The sequence below is a fragment of the Lytechinus variegatus genome, chromosome 3 (assembly GCF_018143015.1).
Source record: "Lytechinus variegatus isolate NC3 chromosome 3, Lvar_3.0, whole genome shotgun sequence".
Classification (NCBI taxonomy): domain Eukaryota; kingdom Metazoa; phylum Echinodermata; class Echinoidea; order Temnopleuroida; family Toxopneustidae; genus Lytechinus; species Lytechinus variegatus.
This window is the reverse complement of record NC_054742.1, coordinates 14,448,899-14,470,842: the sequence shown is the minus strand read 5'-3', so window position 1 is coordinate 14,470,842 and position 21,944 is coordinate 14,448,899. Positions and strand designations below refer to the sequence as shown.

At 36.4% G+C, this 21,944-nt stretch overlaps 1 protein-coding gene across 1 annotated transcript; it reads left to right on the top strand.

Moving 5' to 3' along the window:
* Window positions 1-3: 3 nt before the first annotated feature.
* LOC121410288 (39S ribosomal protein L32, mitochondrial-like) lies at window positions 4-19,356 on the top strand. Its single transcript, XM_041602279.1, has 3 exons — window positions 4-133; window positions 14,571-14,817; window positions 16,394-19,356. The coding sequence occupies exons 1-3, from the start codon at window positions 22-24 to the stop codon at window positions 16,614-16,616; spliced, it is 582 nt and encodes a 193-aa protein (XP_041458213.1). The 5' UTR covers window positions 4-21; the 3' UTR covers window positions 16,617-19,356.
* Window positions 19,357-21,944: the final 2,588 nt, after the last annotated feature.

The window sequence follows — 21,944 nt, the reverse complement described above, 5'->3', positions numbered from 1 at the left end:
AAAAACAAGTGGAAATTATAAATGGCGATATCAACAGGCATGCTGAGACACGTGAACATCTCGATTCAGAATTTTCTGAAAAGATTCAATGCTGGTGTAGCGAAACTTTTTTCAAAAGATGGATTGGTGTTCGGTAAATTGCCTGTTTTTGTTCTTTTACCTGACATGAACTTCTTTTTATTTCACAAAATATTTTAGTCAATGATCGATGTTCATTCCGTGTTCATATGGCAGTGTATCCTAATCCTATTGCCGGACACTTTCATTTCAGTGCTTTAAAAATGACAACTAGGCCTAGAGGAAATACAATTAAGAAAAATTATCACTTGCTATTCCAAATATTCTTAAAATCATGAATATGATGAAATTATTTTATATTTTCCAACCATTTTCTTTGCACCGCACTTGCCGCATACCCCTACGCGAAAAACAGTTATTTTCGTGCGTGACAAATTATATTGTAATTCCGGACGCGCGCCGGACGGGTAAAAATATTCTTGATTATAATGATGTAAGAAAGAATTGGTGTGATTTTTTCGAGATTAATCATCTCATGAGTAAATTCTAAGTTTTTGTTTGCTTTCTTATAACGATTCTGATCAGATCTTTGTTATAAATTTGCGTTTGCTAACTAATTTCCTTTTGGAGTACCTTTAGAATCCAATGTCATGAATCGATTACAAGAGCAACCTCCTATTCCTAATTGTTGCTGCCGTTGTGCAATGATAGCAATTTTGTCGCCCTCTACGTTCGTGAACGAATTAATAGGGAGATGGATAAAGGATAGGGGGGGGGGGGGAATAGCCCCGTAAGGAGTACGGGTACACGACTTGTCCAATATGGTTGATGCCCGGGGGTTGATGTATAAGAGAGAGTGGCAGCAATATTAGATGTATAATGAGAGGACTTATAAAGGGAAGATTTATGAAGGGATCAATGAGGGGGCGCGTGATGGAGGACATGTGCAAAGGTATATAATCATGTTGATGATGTTTATGTTTTGGTTAAGGAATGATATACGTTGATATGTATACAGGGATACTGGGAGATTTTTATGTTATGGATATGAATACTTATACTTGGATACTATTGGATACATGGATACTTGGATACGTGGATACTTGGATACTATTGGATACATGGATACTTGGATACGTGGATACTTGGATACTATTGGATACATGGATACTTGGATACGTGGATACTTGGATACTATTGGATACATGGATACGTGGATACGTGGATACGTGGATACGCGGATACGTGGATACTTGGATACTATTGGATACATGGATACTTGGATACGTGGATACGCGGATACGTGGATACTTGGATACTATTGGATACATGGATACTTGGATACGTGGATACGCGGATACGTGGATACTTGGATACTATTGGATACATGGATACTTGGATACGTGGATACGCGGATACGTGGATACGTGGATACTTGGATACTACTGGATACATGGATACTTGGATACGTGGATACTTGGATACTATTGGATACATGGATACTTGGATACGTGGATACGCGGATACGTGGATACGTGGATACTTGGATACTATTGGATACATGGATACTTGGATACGTGGATACGCGGATACGTGGATACTTGGATACTATTGGATACATGGATACTTGGATACGTGGATACGCGGATACGTGGATACGTGGATACTTGGATACTATTGGATACATGGATACTTGGATACGTGGATACGTGGATACGCGGATACGTGGATACGTGGATACTTGGATACTATTGGATACATGGATACGTGGATACTTGGATACTATTGGATACATGGATACTTGGATACGTGGATACGCGGATACGTGGATACTTGGATACTATTGGATACATGGATACTTGGATACGTGGATACGCGGATACGTGGATAATTGGATACTATTGGATACATGGATACTATTGGATACATGGATACTTGGATACGTGGATACGCGGATACGTGGATACTTTAATTGGTACTATGAAGGAACATCAAGGAGTTCCTGATACTCTAGAACATGGAAGGCACATAAAGAAGTACATGATACTAAAAGAACTTTTAGAACGAAGCATCACACACCCTAATTACCCTTTCTGCCAGATAATTTACATCGTTTTTAATTTGTATTTTTCTCGGAAAGATAGAAAAGGGTACTTCAGTGAATTGTTCCAAATTGGCTGCTCTCTTTATAGCGAAACATGTATCAATTGCCTAAGCCCATATTATTACAATTTGACCTATAAATTTTAATCCTTTTTAGAATTGATTTTATTTAATTAAGTTGATTTCAGTAAACAAAACATAAATAAACTATTTGGATTATTATAGATTTTTCAGTAAAGGCTAATATAATAACATATACGAATATGCAGCTTATAAAAGGTGAAGTCTATACCCAAAAAATTATTGATTTGAATAAGTAGAAAAATAAGTAACAAGCCAATTTCATCAAAAAAATATGTAAAATAAGAAAGTTATGCCTTTTGAAGTTTTTGCATATATTACGCAAACCAATTACAATCATGTACAGCTCAGTGATAAGTAATAAGACACGAGCAACAGATAACAACAAAATAGTAAGAAAGGGGATATTAAGAACGATACCACACTGAGACGTTTTGGTTATATTGAAATAACCAATCAATTTCAAAACATGTCGCATAGAGACATATTTGACATGGTTACAATTCGACGATTAATTTCACCCCGTCCTGCTTGTGATTGCAACGAGACACATCGTATAAGGCCTACATCACAATCCCTTTTTTAAACAAATTAATTTCATTCAGGGCTATGTCTTGTTGCGCTTTTATCTCGTTGATTAAAAAGCGCTAAAGAACCAATTTTACTTAAACACTTACAGATTCGGTCATCGGATTTAAGCAGTCATTCCTACTCCCTGGGTGTATCTTAGCCATTCGTCAATGTGAATGTCTCGTTCTGATTATGAATTATCTAATATGAGTCGTTCTATTTATCATTTTTAACTTAAAACTAGAGATTTAATAGTTCAAAATTGACCTGATAATTAATTTTTTTGTCCGATTTTTTAAGAAAGATGTGAATATAAAGTTTTGTGAATGAGTTATTGCATGAATGGCATACATTGTATAATTTATTTTTTTTCAAAAATTATAGAAAGAATGAACTTGATGAAGAGAAAAGGAAAAGAGGGAGAAGAGAATGAAGAAAAATAGGGATAAGAAGTAAGGGAGTGCAATAAACTTTTTGTGAATGAGATACTGCATCATTGGCATATAAGTTACTTATTTAAAAAAAAAATTATCTTCCTACTTATACATCCAGAAGACTTTCAAAAGAGCATGGAGTACTAGAACTGCATTTGTAACAGAACATCGGCATGCAATGACGCCTTTGATATAATATTTCGTTTTGAGCACAAATTGGATTTGACTTTCATTGGTTGGTTATTATGTGAATGTCTCGTTCTGATTATAAATACGAATAAGTATTAGTCCTATATGACTCGTTTTATTCTTAATTCTTCATTATTAAATGTAATTTCTAATATTTCATGAATTTATACCTAGATAAAAATTGAGTAAAGTGACCGGTTTATGAAAAGACATGACTTTCTTAGCGCTATTTGAAGTGGTGAAGAGGAATGTTATCTGACTAAACTTAGTGATTCGAGTGCAAAGCGCGAATAAAAATATGTTATAGGGCCTATTGCGATCAGAAATGTCATATTTTAATCACGTTTTGTATATACACAATCAGTCCGAAGCGCGTTTTTTGTGTGGAAATCGTATTTTGCTCCTGTGTCCCGGCGTCCCGACAAATAACCCTTCCCGGGACGCCTATTTGTCCCGTATTTCAGAATATTGAACAAAATGTAGTTAATACATTTAAAAGTGGCGAATTTTCATTAAATAACCAACAGCTGACGAAGCAGGGACAACAATTAAATCGATAACTGTAAACTTTTGCAAGTTCTGCGGTGATTTCTTGCTAACCTAATACATTGCAAACGAACTGGCCTCCTGCCTGTGGCAGGCTACTAGCTAGGCATGGAGGATCGAAGCAAATTCTCAATGGTGCAAACATCTCACATGACAGTTTTTCCACCAAAATAATCACAAAATCAGCGGGAAATTCTTATAATTATACTATGGATTCTCAGATTAATGATTTGGAGATGTAATCGGAGGAACATGTTATTGATTTTTCATAGATCTAGTTAATTGTTTCAGCTTTCGTTTTGAGTCTTGGTGTGCACGATGCCGCGATGTTTCATCTAATTTTTAAGTTTGACAATATTTTTCACTTTGAAATTTTATTCATTTCTAAAACATTTTATGTTTAAAATTTTGAAAATACATTAAAAAACACCAAATAAAATTATAATTTTTATGAGATGATTGGATTTTTTTGTTTACTTGAAGTTTGAACTTTCCCTTTTTCTTTATTTTATGTATACCCTATCCTTTCTGCTTGCCTTTTTTGTTCCATCTATCTTTCTTTCCTAGACATTTTCTTTTCTCTCTCTCTGCCTGTTCATTTTTCTTTCTTTCCTTCTTTATCAAATATACTTTTTTATTTCCTTCATTCTTTCTTTCCTTATAATTACCTTGGCATCCTTCTCTCTTCGTCTCCTGTTTCTTTTCGTTCTTTCTCTCCTTCCATTATTTTCTCTTTTTTCGTTCTCTCCTCCTAGCTTCATTCTTCCCTTCCACTCTTTATTCCTTTCTTTATTTTCCCTTCTTATTCTTTTCCCTTATTTTTTACTTTCTTTCTTTTCTTTCTTTCTTTCAAAGAATGAAGGAAACATGTTTATTTCCTTCATTCTTTCTTTCCTCCTTCTTTTTCTCACCTTTCCCCCTTTAATTCCCTCCTTTATTTTGTCTTTCAGACATTAAGTAATCTTCCCTTCCTTCCTTTCTTTCTTTCTTTCTACATTCATTTCAAAGAATGACGGAAACCTTTTTTTATCTCTTTTATTATTTTTTTTCATCATTATGAAAGATTTCTGCCTAAATGAGACAGAAAATCGTGTACAACTCTTGAACGCACACACAGGTCACGGAGTGACCCTGAGTGCAAACAGCTGACTGTGTTACAACTTAGGGGTGATACATTTTCACAATAGGGGTGAGGCAAACTCACTGGGACTTTAATTCACTTATAACAAAGAAATGTGTACTACAGTACTCCTGTTGAATGCTCTGATGGAAATTATATGAGTTTCACATTCATTTGAACGGGAGGACAAGATTATTGTATATATCGAGTGCATTATGCATAAATCATATACCATTGCGACCCCTGCCTGGCCGATGGTCCAGGCATGACGATCCTGAGTGACGTCACCGATAGAGACCTCAAATGCCAGGAGAGCCTATTCGATAACTGACTTCATCTAAAACACACGTATTGAAGATAACATCCAATGGGGAAATGGCTTTCATTTTCATGAAATATACATTCCATTCTTCAATAAATCTTTAACCCCGTCGTTAACTGCCCATTCATTCTCGAGCAATGGGGGAATGAATATAGTGTCTCAAAGTTTGTGTGAAAAAAGGTGCATTTTCCATAGAACTTCTGCCAAAAAGCAATGCGTAAGGGAAAGATTAGCCACAAAACACGAATAGATGAGTTAATCAAATGGGATGAATCATAAAAATCAGTGAAATATAGTTTCTCCTGTACTCATTACTGAATACCCCGACTTGATACGATTAATTTTTCCCCTCTCCATCAACTTTTAAGAAAAAAGGTGCATATTTTCATAAAAATATTATGTGTTATATCGACGGACGCCCGTGCGTACGAGCAGGAGGAAGTCAAATGTCTCGTATTTTTCATAATGCTTCTTTTATTCTAATTTTCTGTTATTTTTTCTGTTTTCCTTTACTTTCTTTCCTTCCCAATCATCTCTTTTGTTTCTCTCCTTCATTCTTTCGTTCACCTTCCCTTCTAATCTTTATATTTTTTTTTCAAAAGTCTTATAATTATACTATGGATTCTCAGAAGCCCACACTTTGTGTGGGCTTCTTTGTTGATCTTCGTTTGTCAATTGTCCCGTATTTCATTTTGTGAAATCTGGTCACCCTGGACTCTCCCTTCCTTTCCCCCTTTTCCACAAATATCCCAGATGCCCGGCCGTATCCTCGTATCCGCGTATCCTCGTATCCGCGTATCCTCGTATCCACGTATCCGCGTATCCTCGTATCCATGTATCCACTTATCCTACGTATCCACGTACGTATCCCAGTAGTATCCACGTATCCTCGTATCCATGTGTATCCATGTATCCACTTCTGTCTCAAAGACTTATTAAGAATAAAGTTCTGAAAAAGTACGTCGTATCCATTGTTTTTCTCGTTTTAAAATCTAGAGATTTTTGTAATCGATTCATGACATTGGATTCTAAAGGTAAGCCCGTAGCCTTCCTTTTTTTTAATTGCGCGTTCTATATTGCACTTCCAAGTGTTAATGATGCTCGTTCATATCGTAAGACTAAGTCATCAAGTTAAGTTCTATCGATGCGCTGTCGATCATTGACGGCTCTCCAAGACTCCAACACGGTAAACCTCGCGCACGGCCGGGGTACCGGGAACATTGAGAACTAGCCGTCGACGATTTAATCGATGGAGCGTACGAGATTGAAATTCGGCAAATCAGGTCCGTATTTCAATCAGAAAATAGATCAGTTGGGATCAATTGTTAATGCCAAAACTGTGTTATACGGTATGTTATTTCAAGCATTTTCTGTCATTTTTAGAGAAAAATAAGGTAAAAGTTATATTTTCGCCTTGTTTTTGCAATCTCGTTCTTTGAATTGATCTGTGATATTGAACTGCGGAAGGCTTACGGTACGAAATTGATTTCCTACGCAGTTATATGCGCGTCCGGAAATATGATAGTGTCCGGTAATACAATACGTCACTATACATGTATGTTCATTATCGGACAAGTCTTAGACCATGTAGACATATTGCTAGAATTGCTTTTTGCCAGGGTACATACATGTATGCATGATATGTCATACCATCCCGCCTGTGGGGAATCTACCGGTACTATGTCTATGCCAATGCTGTACACAGCACACAATTTAAAAATAATGAAAATATCAATTTTGTGACCTAAAATACCACTTTCCACACAGTTACAATTTTTATTTTTCATAGTAACTTGGGGGTAATTTTTGTATTCACCAGAGCGCTTGAAAACTAGAATTTTGGGCATATTTTTGTGTACGCCCTCTTTTGGTGGGAAGCAAATATGGTACAACAATTGTAGTTTTTCAATCTCTAATTTTAATTAAGAAAAAATAATTAAAAGAATCAAATTTACTTAAGAGCCAAATTATAACGAATAGCTCTTAGCTGTAATCAGTAGAGGCGCACGGCCAATATTGGAGACTGTCTCAAATGTGGGAGATTATCTCCAATATCAGAGACTCAATGTAAAGAATTAGGGTATCCAATTTCAGAGACAGTCTCCAGTTTTGGAGACTAATTTTCTTGGTTTATATTTGCGGCAAAAAAAAGGATTACCTTGGCGGCAAAGAAAAATGTGATAAGCAGATTCCTCATGAAAATTTACACCTTTTCACCGTCTACTTTTGTTTTGATAAGGATTTTTGTTGTCATCCACACACAAAACAAATGGGCTTCTGACCTCAGCGAGACAAAATTTTGGGTGGAAAAACTTGTTTTTGTTGGTGTTGTCTCTTTTGTCCTTTTGCAAAGCAAGTCTCCAATGTGGGAGATTGTCTCCCCTATTGGAGAGTCGCCCATATTGGCCGTTCGCCTCTACTGGTAACGGCACCTGACAGTGTCAAAAAATCAGGCATTTGTCCCAAAGAAAAAGAGAAAATAAGCCAAACATTGCCAACCTTATTTCACCACACAGGGAGGAGTAACAGAGAATTCGAGAACAAGGTTACATCATTCATAGCCTTGTTCATAGAATGAGTGTACCTTACCATACCGGTACTGGTACGCCTTATTCCTTGGGCCGTAGCTTCGCTCCGGAAGCCGGTTGGAGCCCAGGCCTCGTCCATGTAATAGCAGAGGGTACTCTCCAAAATGGGGTAGGCCTAGAGCTAGAGTGGGGTCGCAGTAGCACCCCAAATTAAAAGGGGGGGGGGAATAAATTATGCACTTACCTAGATTATGAATATAATGGATGAAGGTCTATATTTTGACACAGAATCCTGAAGTGATGTGGCACAAACTGGACCCTCAGACAGTCTCAGAAAAAGGAAAAGTTCAGTTTTGTTCGTCCTCCTTTCAAAAGTGAAAACAAAATGGCCGAATGTGACATAGTCGAGTCTAACTTTTCCCTTTTTTTGAGGGTCTAGTTTGTGCCTCAATATTACTGATGCTAGGATGTGTCACAAGAATAATGAATAGACCATCCATTATAATCGAGGACGAGGTAAGTGCGATAGTGCATAATATACATGTATTTTTCCCTTTTAGTTTTATTTGGAGTACTAACCACATTCTACCCCATTTTGGAGTGTCTGCCTAAATATTACTCAGACGAGTCCATTAGAGCTCCGAACTGCTTTGCTTGCTGGAGCTCCCTGGGTTACCTGTCCCTGGCCTTATATTATTTACCGGTAGACTCTAGTTAGTCTTCTATTAGTAAACAAACTTGTTTATTGAATGAGTGGCCTTACAAGGGTTCGAGTAGGAAGTGTCTGCATTTGTATTTTTGACTGAAACTAGTGATCTCCGACCTTAATGGAGGAAGGATACAAGAGAGAGCATGATCATGATGGGATGTCCAAACTTCGCGGACATTTAAAAAGTATTCATTAAAGTAGTAAAATTTGATAAAAATTATTTACATTTTAATCAAAAATCAAGATTATAAATTGTAAAATTATTGATGAAAATGTGAACTAGGTCAACATGGTCAAGTGGTTTCGCCGGTAATTGCCATCTAAAAATTCAATTCTGATCGACAAATGCACGTTGTGCTGGAAATCTGTTCTGAGTTCTAACTTCATGGACCAAAGTATTTGTGGAGATTAAAACAAAAACTAAAGTTTAAAGGATGAGATATTTATAGTCTATTATTAGCTTGACGGCAAATGCTATAGATCTAGAATCAGTCAGTACCACATTAAACTCACATTTTTTATGTTACCTGCTTGCAAAATGATGATATTGTGATGCTTGTTGAGAATTTCAGATTCAGAACCGGTGCTAACGGTGACAAATTTGCTGATCATTTGTCAGTATTTTCATTAATACTGAACTCATCCTAAAGAAACTAACGTCAAATGGTAATTAGGTTGCTTTACTCGTTGCTGATTTCAGATTTAAAGGACAAGTCCACCTCAACAAAAAGATGATTTGAATAGCAAGATAAAAATCAAACAAGGATAACACTGAAAAGTTATATGTGGATCTGCACTAGGCCTGGGAGGAATGTCATTTTTACCATTCAATTATTTCCTGAAAGAAAAAAACAATTGAATGATTTGATCTTTGGTCAGGAATCACGTCTTTGAAGTCACAATAGTTGACCTACTTTATGGTGACCTAGCTCCTGAAAGAAGCAATCTCCATCAAAGTCACATGTTTATCATAAATGAAAGTAGGCCCTTTTCCCCTTCTCCATGATTTTTATATCAAAAGAAACTACATGAAATGAGATTAAATCTTTCATTTTATTGTTCCAATGAAAATCTTTTCTAAATGAATGCTGGTACCCTGGTATTAATATGCATGCATCCCTCCAAGTGCCACACCCCTGCATATTAATAAATCAGCCCAGATCAGCCGAGTTCAAAGCCCAAAGTAGTCTTAGTAAACAACTCATTCATAAAGTATTCCTTGAGACTGACACACAGGTGGTGCATTTCACTTCTTGAAAAATGTCATCCCTTGCCCACACCATGTCCCCACCCCCACTTGTGGCATTGCCCATGATGCTACACATGTATTAAAAAAAAAATATTTTGCAAAATATTTTTCATTTGAAATACATGTACATGGACCTTTCAAAATTACAAATTTTTATCATTTGAACCTACATGTATAACTGGGTCTATTTTAGGAGACTAGTCGAGAAAGTAGGTGACAGCGGTGTGTGTGTTGGAATGTTGTTTTGATTGTGTGAGGGGGATATAAAAAGAGTTGCATTGTTTTGAAACATGAAAGGAATTCTCTGACTCTCACCCCTTATCTTTCTCCCTCACACACAGATGGGGAGGGGTCAATTTATTTCTGAAGTCATTTCCTTTCCTGATAAGGGAAGCATATTGCTTCTTCTTCTTTGTTTCCCAAAAAGTTTCATTGGCTATCGAAGGTCCAATCAGCTTAAGTGAGCTGGTTGTGTGTAAACTTTCTGTTTTGAGCACGCAGACAATGTATTGTGTATCGAGGGCAAGGGCCAAGCCGGGTGGGATTAACATTCTTGGAGCTCTTTCAGGTCGGTGTTTACCTGTGAAAGTAATACAATCATTGATCATTTTTGACAAATTACCTCGGTAACATCACTTTCAAACTTGTATCAAGTACAATTTATTAAAAAACTGTTGTCATCATTGTTTTCTTGTCATTTTGTTATCATTACTTGGGTAATCGAGTTATCCCAACGTCATAATCGGGATCTGCCGAACATTCCATTGGTGTAAATTTTGCTAATCGATTGGCGATCGGCGGCAAGCCATTCGAACCATTTGATCAATCGATGTTTACTCCTAGGCCTAATATGCATATCTTAATCAGTATGCAAATGAGGGGACTGATGACATCACCCACTTACTATTTCTTTTGTATTTTATTGTATGAAATATTTGAATTTTCTCCTCATTGTCATGCGGAACATTTTTTATTCCTCCCTAAACATGTGGAATTCTATTTTAACATTTTATGGTTCAAACAAATGGTCATAATTTTAAAATCTGTAAGGTTGAGTTAATATGATGAATATGTCCTTATGATGAAATGTGATGAGAGCAGTAAACCCCAACAATTCAGTTCTTCAAAGCCAGTAAATAGTAATAAAACTGTTTCCAAACCCTGATCGCCTGTTAATGAAGTATAGGCCTGTAAGAACTCATTTATTGGAAATCATTGTCTGATCCCCAATCTCTGACAGAGTTTTACCTATCATACAGATTAACACACTTGTCCTTCTGAAGTTTGCTTTCCCATTTTTTTGTCAATGGGTACAAAGCTAGGAGGATGATGTAATGTGCCAGTAAATGTGCCACTCTTACTCTTCTTCTTCCCCTTGCCTTTCTTGCTTCGGCCATGTGATAATAATAATAATAATAGCTGGATTTATAAAGCGCTTTTTGCCAGAGGATACAAAGTGCTGGTATTATTACCTGGCTTTAGCTCAAGCTACCATCACCGGCGCTCAGTGCATGCAAGGAATTACTCCTGCCAGGTACCCACTCACCTTACCTGGGTAGAGTGCAGCACAGTGTAGAAAAATATCTTGCTGAAGGAAAACACACCATGGCTATGTTTCGAGCCAACGACCCTCTGTTTCAAAGGCAAGAGTCAGAACCAGTAGACCATGACGCACCCACGATGGCGATGTCACACAAAGCATACTGGAGATGCTAGAATTCGGCAAGGAGAGGACACACTTGACTTGACGACGGCAGTCGAGGGTATCAAAGGCACGGATGATTTGGCTTTTGGAGGGATGCCTAATGGTCTTGGAACGTCTCTGGGAGACGACTGGGGCGAATAGTGAAGATCCTCTTGGAGGAGAATCCATCCTTGCAGGGGCTGGGCTCGTTAATTTCTCTCTCATGAGCTTGTCCTCCTTGTTGGCGTGCTATGTGTCAAAGAGAGCAACTTTGATGCTTAGATTGGGTTTCCCTGTAAGATTATAATGATCCCTAATTAAATCCATGAATGCAGGTATCAGTGGGTGTTTCTCCATATTTCACAGAGATGGGATTCATTCTTTGAAGTGGTCTTTTTCAATCTTTGAGGCACTTGGTATTGTATTGGAAGGAACAGTTGTTGCCTCTTCTCTTGTCATATCTTAATATTTTTGCACAAAGGTGTCAAGAGTGCACAATGGTGAAATGATGATACCCAAGCTCGTTCAACCTGAAATAGGCACCCCACCCATCAGAGTAGATTGTTGATCCCTTTTCCATATGCCGTTCAATTAATGGCAGCAGATTGTTCCCGTCTCATTCTCAAGTGCGTAAAGTATAACCTCCTTTGACCATCCAAAGACTTGTATCATCAGTCTGTGAATATCTGTAAAAAAGGTAAACTTTTGGCCCAAATAGCTCTTGTCATGAGGCCATCTTACAGTTCCTTGGCACCTGCAGATTCTGCCGCCTTTCCTCCTCACTTTCTTAAATGCTTTGAAGGGTCTCTTAGGCTCTTACAAACTCCACAAAATATCTGTGATTCAATTGAACGATTGTCCTCCAACCATTTGTACATGACATCATCACTCTGGGTCTGGGATAAAAGCAGGTGAAAAGAAAATGGGTTGTGAAAATGAAGTAATCCAATTTTGGATGAGTCTTGCTAAAAACATGTTGATGATTCCGTATCAACGACTTTGTTTAAAAGGAATCAAATTGGCAGGAGCTGTAATCAGTATCACTAACTCAGGCAAAGACCTACATAATTTGATAACGCCTACCTGTACCAAAAACTCAATGGGGCTGATGAATATTCACATAAATGGATGAAATAGATTTGCAGAATAAAACTTACCTTTATTTATATTAGGTTGAACATTGAGGTATTCATACCGTTATGTAAAAGTATTCCATGCATAGATCCGATAATTTCTTCCTCCATCCAAAAGGTGAAATAGAGCTTCAAAGTGTGAAACAGCTGCTTTATCATGGCATAAACCATACAGATTACCAGTAGCCTATTGCATAAATACTTTGGGATTCAGGCCATTAACATAAACAAAAGCTGAAACTAAACACCTTTCCCAATTTCTTAGATAATGTTAGATTCTTTGTCCAAAAATATCTTCTGATTATTCTTGGCCATAAATTTGCTCATCCGATGATATCCTTAATATCTTTCCAAAGCAAAGATATTTGTCAATTCCTTTAAATATTTTGGCAGTTGAAAGATAACAGCCAAGGGTGAGTCGAGATTCTTATGAGTAATTATCAGTGAAGCATGATTCAGTTTAACATCATCACAATATTACAGATTTTCATTGGTCAACTGGAGTTACTGAATGCACTTGCATGTAATAGGGGAATCAATGTGCAGTATTTTCTGATTTCTAATCAGACGCAGAATGGACCAATCAAATAGCTTATTTATTTCCCTCAACTGAAAATGAATGTGACACACACACTTACACGACCCAGTGATGTAATATACACAAATCTTTATGAATGAAATATTCCTGCATTCACGCACCTGTGAGTTGTTCTTGCTTCCAGCAAATTTTGCCAGCAACTGACCCCCCCCTGCAAGACGTTTACATCCAACTCACAACTTCTTCAAATTATATTCTTTCTCTTCATTTACACACCTTTGTTCAAATAAATCATTTTTAGTATTGCAAAGTGAACTGCCAATGCTTGTGATTAATTTATAAACATTTTAAGTTCTAGAAACAACAGTAAGACATTTGATTTCTTTTTTTTACATCTAAACAAAGGGAGGATTTTATGAGGCTTATACAATATTTTCCATATCTAACATCCTTTCCAAACCATGTGGGCAATCATTGCAAGAGTGACATGCGCTTGCCACAAAACAAATAGCAGCATTCTGTCAGTCAAGAGGCTTGAAATTCATAAGCATGGCATGTGGCATGCACATCTCGATTGATAAAAACTTTAATTTATTCTGTCTGTCATCCTAAATAACCTTCAAATTTACATCTTCATTGAATTGACATACCTGCACAAATGTCATTTTAAAGAAAAAAATAGCGCACATACTCTTCATGAGAGTTGTGACTGGCTCTTATATACATGTATGACGTCAGGAGCAGCAGAACATTGAAAGCATCAAACTTGAGCAACTTGGGCTATTTATCGAGTCAGTACCAGTGGTCAATTGAAGGTGATAATAAATGATGATGATATTAGAGACATCATCATACGCATTGTAACACCCTCTTTAGTGTTACGTTCTGTTCTGATTTTCTATAGCTGAGATTGAGCCAACATTTCACCCAGCAATAATTCATAAAGCTCTTAATTTGTCATAAATAATACATCAAAAAAATCCTCAACACCCAAAACATAATGAAAATTATGATATATTCCCAATTTATTGTGGGCAGTAATAGAAAAGCTAGACCAGATATAGAGATCTACTTAACAAAGTACAAGATGATTTCCAATGCACAAGTTTTGAAAGTTGCATTGTGCAAGCATGGTCATCAAAATCTGAAGCTTGTTTGATGTACACACCATCTACTTCAGGGTTTAGGGGCCAAGGGTCCACCCCAACCCTCCCTGTATCTGCCACTGAAATACACTAGTTGTTTCTTTTGTATAAGTATAGAAAAAAATAAAAATGAATTTTGAGATTTTCATGAACTTTAGTTATTTTCGTAACATTAAACTCCTTGACTTTTTTCAATTACAGAACCAGTCCTTGCGATTCCAGCCCTGAGAGGTTTAGAGTCCCAGAATGAAGGAAGAGACCCTAGAAATGATCCCAATTCAATACAAGAGCTGTTTGATGGATTCTTGTGGGCCGTTCCAAAACACAGACGCAGCATTCAACGCAACAGAGGTAGAAGGAGAGCTCTGGATAAGAGAGTTTCATACAATACGTCTTTGGTACCTTGTGAAACATGTGGAAATCTTAGACAGTTTGGCTACCTTTGTGGGTAAGGGAAATGTCAGTATTTGTTACCGTATATGGTTCTTATGTAGAAATGATATTTTTCTCCAATGTATATTTCTAATACCAGAAGGTTTAGTCAAGAATGGTAGTGTACACACTAGTAAAGATATTAAATTGCTTACAATTAGGTAAATGGGAACCTTGCAGGAATCTGTTTCATTAAACTATTCCAGGAAACTTAACCCTAAATAGACTGGGCTATTTCGACGCCTAAGAAGACGGGGGGGGGGGTGATCTCGGCCGTCGATCGCGCGATCGCGACGAAAATTGGCACACGCGTTACCCATGGCATTATCTACAAAACTATAACATCAAATTCTGCAAAAAATCTCATGTCTCATTAATTATGCTAATTTATGCGTAAAATCATAAGTTTGCTCTAATTAATAAAATAATTCCCCTGAAATGCTAATTTTTGTTTCACATACTCTAGATTGATTTAAAAAAAAATTAAAATCACATTTATTTTTTTATGTATTCTATTGTTTTCTAAATTTCTTATGTATTTCTTTGTTTTTCGACTTTTTGTTTTTTATTGTTTTTTCAATGGAAATTGTCGGGGACTTTATTTTGACCATAAACAAGATAAAATTAATTGATTTTAAGCAGTAAAAGGAAAAATAATGATACATTTATGAATTTTGGCTAAGAACACTATTAGCAATGGATTTGTACACAAATTCACGTTTTTGAGTAATTTTGGGTCTGCATGCACTTACGAAATGTTGCGTAATTTTGGAACCGTGTACCCGGGGGTCACAATTGTGGTCTCAAAAGTTGCGTGAGACTTGAAAGTAAAATGTCAGCGAGCGACGCGGTCAAAAAATTTTGCGCGGCAGATTTATCACGAAAAATGTCGAGGGTTAAGGCCTGGTCACACCGCCCGAGCGTTGTTGGAGCAGTTGTGGAGCGGTAGGGAGAGAGGGTCGAATTTCGCTCACAAAATTGGGGGAAAAATTGAAAATAAAAATCGAAAGCAAAAAACAAACGAAAGTGAAAATGGTGAACGGTAGCGAGCGGTGATGATTTTTCTCTCCGCTCCACGACCGCTACAACAACGCTCGGGCGATGTGACCAGGCCTTTACATGTAGAAGCATCTAATGGCTGCTCTGCCAAAGTCAGGTTAATAAAGCTGCATAATTGTAGAGAGCTTGGAGATTACCAATAAAGTAAATGACACTTGAGCTACATAAGCAAATATTAACCTTGTTATCATTATCATCCAAGCATGAATAGTAAAGAACCTGAAAATGAAAACTGGAAAGAGTTTGATTTTGATGAATTCTTCAACAGTAGAGAAATACTTTAAATAACTGGTTGATATAATAAAAATGAAAACATTTCTAGAACAAGTATTGTCATGTAAAGTCTTTTAGAAAACAAAGTTTTTTTTTTGAATAAAAATCAGAAAGCGTGAACAGGTAATAGTGATAAGTAATATAATCAAAAATATATACATCAATTCAATAGAAATCTTACATGTATGCTCTTAATTTTAATTCTTCTTTATTTACTTTGATTTGAAAATCTTTTTTTTTATGTTTGTGTTCATGTGTAGGCATTGTCTGGTGAAGATCAGGGAAGAAACGAAGCAGATTCAAGAGGAGATGTTTGGAGAACTAGACAAGGATGGAGTGCTTCCGGACAAAGAGAATGTTGTTATATATGAAGGAGAGACTCTTAGTGAGGATGATGTAAGGGACAAACACCCAATAGAACTCAGAAAAAAGAGGCCAGCATGGTTTAGTAAAGACCTTATCCAAGATTGGAAGAAATGGTAGCCTCGTATCATCAACTGTTTACGACATATATTGCCATATTATTGGATTATGCAGAGGTCTCTATGGCAGTCTGGACAAAGGAATCTGATCAGTAACGCAACCAGAAAGACAGAACAATTATGGAATAGTAAGATGTGTCTCTGATATTGACTAGTGAACATTTGGTGAGACAGAGAACAATCAAGATGAGAATGGTTTAGGTGAAGAAATAGTTATTCAACAATGGCAAGTTGGGCAATATCATTTTAATTGCTATCAAAAGAGAAGTCAGATAGAGTAAGTTTGTATGTCATCCAGGACTACACCTTCATGTTGACAAATTTCTTGAGATATATCATGTAAACTTAACAAAACATACTTGCTAAATTATCCCTACACAAACTGTCTTGTTATAACATTTGACGGTAAGACTGTCAATAAAAATATGCAATAACTTGAATTATGTAATTTTTCCCTATTTGCTTTGTACATTATGTCTACAGTCCCCATCAACTGATATACATGCAAAGTGATGCAATGATAAAAAATTGTGTCACTTAATTTGATACCTCATTCTAAGAAAATGGTCAAGAAATAAGGCTCTGGTTATTAAAAGTACATGGGATGCTTGAATCCCAATAAGTTTTTTGGGGTAAAATAAGGTGGATTTACAGGTAAGCTGTAAGGCTTAAGCCTTATTCAGCACTCATTGTTGTCGATCAGCCATGCATTGAGTCTTTTGTTAGCCATGAGATATATTGAGATATACAGTACAGTGGGAAATCTGTGAAAAAATGGTTAATGAAGCATTAATTCAACAAAACAAAACTTTGCCATTTCGTCATCTTTTTATGTGAAGAACATATTTTGAACATTTAGATGTGATTTTTCTTTTGAAATTCAGAATCCACCTGCTAAGTTACTTTTGATATCCTTACTTCTTGTAGTTTTTACGCACTAGTGCATGAATGAGGAAACATGTAAGATACACCAGATGAAAGGGAGCCTAAGCTTTAAAATCATAGGTTTTTGTCTATTGTATTTGTACGGAGCCTTTAAGTGCCATCGACTTGGCGAGATACTTTATCTTGCCATGTCGACATAATAACCTTATTATGTTGACATGGCGAGAGATGTTATCTCTGCCAATTTGACTTATAAAAAACTTATATGTCGACATGGCGAGATGTTATCTCGCCAAGTCGACTTATAAAAAGTTATATGTCAACATGGCGAGATACGGTATCTTGCCAAGTTGACTTATAAAACGTTATCTGTCAACATAGTGAGATATTTTATCTTGCCAAGTCGACTTATAGCACATTATATGTCGACATGGCAAGATATGAAGTGTCCAAGGCCCGGCGAGAGTCCAAATATCTCACCAAGTTTACATATATATATTTATCAGTCGACTTGGCAAGATAAAATATCTCGCCATGTTGACATATATAACTTTTTATAAGTCAACTTGGTAAGATAACGTATCTCGACAAGTCGATGGCACTGTAAAGGCTCCATTATTTGTAATTAATTTATGACAAAATATCAAATTTCATTTTTGTTTCTCTTTTTGGTGACATGCACTTTATTCAGATTGTGTCAGAAATAAATGTCCCATCAGTTTTAAGTAATCTTGTCTGAAGTATGAACATTTAATCATTGATTTAGTATGTCCTGGTAGTTATTCTCCCTGCATATTTTGGTATCATTGTCACATGGATCTTTGCATGCGTGACTGACTATGAGACGATCTTCAGGTGGTCGTAAAACTCCTGACCCATGTTTCATGATGTCAATTTCACATTAGATTTCAGTAATGTTATTACTGTCCATGTAAAAAGTGATATCTTGCTATAAAAAGTTACTGAATGAGAATGTTTTTTAGTGGAGTAAGTGTACTGTTCTGGTCTGAAAATGTTAAGTTACTTGATAATTGACTTGCTTTATATTAGTGGAAAGGGGAATAACATCAGTATTCAGGTAGTACTTCTTGAATTGAGTGAAACCAAAATAAAACCTATAAACTTTTCTTCTTGAAATCTTGATGATGTGATTATACTGGTCAGTAGCATGGTACACTGATAACTTAACAGTACAGTGTATACTATATGAAGACAATACTGTGAAACTTTTATATTCAAATTTGTGCTAAAATTATTTTCAACAGTGAGCTTCCTTGAGCTACATCAGCCTCACCAAATAGTTTTTTATTTGATCCAAGAAAGAAAGATAGCACTGGGGTTGTTCATATGAGTGCATCCCAAATGAAATTGGAAATGTTTACATGTTGCTTGAGTTGGCCCAGGCATCCTGTTACAATTGTAATTCATATAAATATTCAATTATTATGAGTGCGATCATTCTAAATTCTACATGAGCGTGCAAGTTAAAAGAGTCTATTCAAGCAAGTGAATTGGAGTCGACTGCTTCCTTTTCCATTGAATGTAGTATTTGAATGGCCGCACAAATGACAAAACATTGAATGTTTGTTTTATACAACATTTTAAGATGTATGCAGAGCAGTAATGCGGGTACCGTATGCAGGTAGGTTGGAACCATGGTGTATAGGTATGCGATCTGCCTGCTCCCTTGCTAGACAATGCAATAGTCAACTATTGCACTGGTGTTGAGTGTTGCCGTGCTATAGCTGATTCCTCTGAATATCATGTGACACACATCCAATCAGCTGGCAAGGATCTATGTATGTTTAAAAATTGATATTTCATACAATAAAATTCATTTGTAGAATTTCACTTAATTCAAATATTGTTTTTTCTGAATTCATCCCTTGTACTCAGTCTTGTGAATACATGCAGTGTCTATGGATGAAGTGAATATATTCACAGAATGGATAGAGGTATATCAGTCAAAAGTAAGAGAGGGGTAATAGTTGTAATACATGTAATAATAATAAACTCTGGAATGGGAAGTTTTAAAGCTAAATACAACCATTATGATCTTTCTTAGCCAGGGGAGGGGGTGGGGTAATATGATAGACCACTGTAAACCAATTATCTTCTATGACCTACCCTAGTGTATTGAAATGTTTGAGCCAAATATTTGTGTGGTAGAAGATCTTTGAACGTTTATTATAGGGGTACTCCAGGCTGAATATAATTACATCTGAATAAAGATGTAGACGTGGAGCGTTGTGGCCCAGTGGATGAGTCTCCGGACTTTGAAACAGAGGGTCATGAATTCGAATCCCAGCCATGGTGTAATTTCCTTCAGCAAGAAATTTATCCACATTTTGCTGCACTCGACCCAGGTGAGGTGAATGGGTACCCATTAGGATGTATTGGTTAATATTATACCAAGTATCAAAGCGCAGTTGAGTATATCCACATAGTACCTGCGCTACATGTATATGAATGGACATATTATTATTATTATTATAATAAATAGAGTAAAATTCACCAAGCGAAGTGCTAAAATTTCATCAAAATCAGATAACTTTGGAAGTTGAGCAATATTTTGTAAAAACAGTTATATGCACGTATTCATTAATATTAGGTGGACTAATGATGCCACATCCCCACTCTCCTTTTCGTTATGTTATTACATGAAATAATAATTATTTAATAATAATTAATATTTCAATGATATGTCTCCCTTATAATAAAATAAGTTGCCACAATGATTGTCTACTTTGATTAAATCAATTGTCATCCAATTTTTTTTTAGTTCTTGGAGAAAAAAACTTGAATAAACAACATTATTTCATGTAAAAAAATACGAAAGAATAAGCGGGGATACGACATCATCGGTTTGCTCATTGAATATTCATTAAGACATACAGAGGACTGTTTCACCGAAATAACGCAAATCTTTAAAATGTCAAATTGTCGGCCTTGTTATTCTTTTTCCGATTTTAGTCTAATTTTCGGCCTCGAGTATACCGCTTTAAGATGCCATAGACGTGGGATGGGTTTACCATTCACCTGTGGTTAGTCCTGAAAAGGACAGTTGAGTGGTAGAGAGATGAAATTAAAGATGAAAAGAAGAAAGATGAGATTGAGAGGTATCGTTCATGGTATAAGATGTAGTTATGTAAGGACTTTAAACCATATGAGATCAAGGACTTAGATGAGATAAGTTCTGGCAGAGAGTTGAGGCAGAGTCTCATCACTTCTCCATTCCTTACTTTACTTACTCTACTTTTACTCTACTACTTACTAATTACTTATCTTGACTTTTATAAACAATAAGTAAATTTTACTATAGAAAGAGAAAATAATAGGGCCTGTTTTGTTTTGTGACTTCGGTTTGTTTATTAAAAATATGTCTAGATATATTAATCGTTTTGTAGAAGTAAAGATGGGTTTCGTTCTATGATAGCAAAGAAAATCTCTCTAAAGTATAAACATTTGTTTGTTACTTTTTTTCCACCTTTTATGATTGATCTGAAGAGGCCTTTCAGGAATGAAGCAAGATAGGCTAGCTGGAATGATGGGTACTGCATGCAGGTGGATGTGTCTAGCAAACGATAACTAATCTGCTCATGTCACACGAAATATTCTATCTTCAGAGCGACCATTGATGTCCTTTTGAAAATAATATATAAATTTGAACGTTCCATTCAGATTTTATTGCTAAGACCACGGCATTTTCCAGGTCAGAATGAATATCGGGTCAGAAGAGCAAATCGATAGTGCTTCAATCTGAATACAGTGCGAAAGATTAATCCTCTTTCTCGCTCTCTCACGCCCACGCATTTACATATCTGTAAAGCGGGATTGTACTGAGATGGATTTATCATAGGATCAATGCCTTGAAATGCTCGGAGGGAGGGAATGAGATGGAGGGATAGCGGAGGAAAGAAAGGGCATACTTCCAGGACTAGCGTGTTGGCCTCATGACTGTAAAATAAAAAAAATGAATCAGGAAATTATCCATGGAGAACAATGGCGGTTTGTGTATAATTGCGAAAAGTATGACGTCATCCAAATACGGGCTTGAATTGACACAGTTAAATCCAGTTTGTATCTACTATCTTCAACCCTCATCTTCTGAAGACGGTTTCCATGGTAGTGACGTCACATTTTAGTGATCTCGGACGCTTTTCTAGCCGTTTTTGCTCGTGTTCGATGATCTGGAGTAATGTCCCTCGATGATGTCATGCATTGATGCGGTAAAGAGGGCATACATTTAAGAATAATAATCTTTTAATAATAAAAAATGACGATACTACTTGATGGGGATGTAAGGTGCCACCGGTCTATCTATGTGACGTATCAAAAGCGGCAGTTTTTCGGGGAAAAAAACTAAAACTTCGTTATCTCGCTTGTCGACAAAGCTTGCAGCTAATAATATTCAAATAGTTAATCCAGTCTATGTGACTTGATG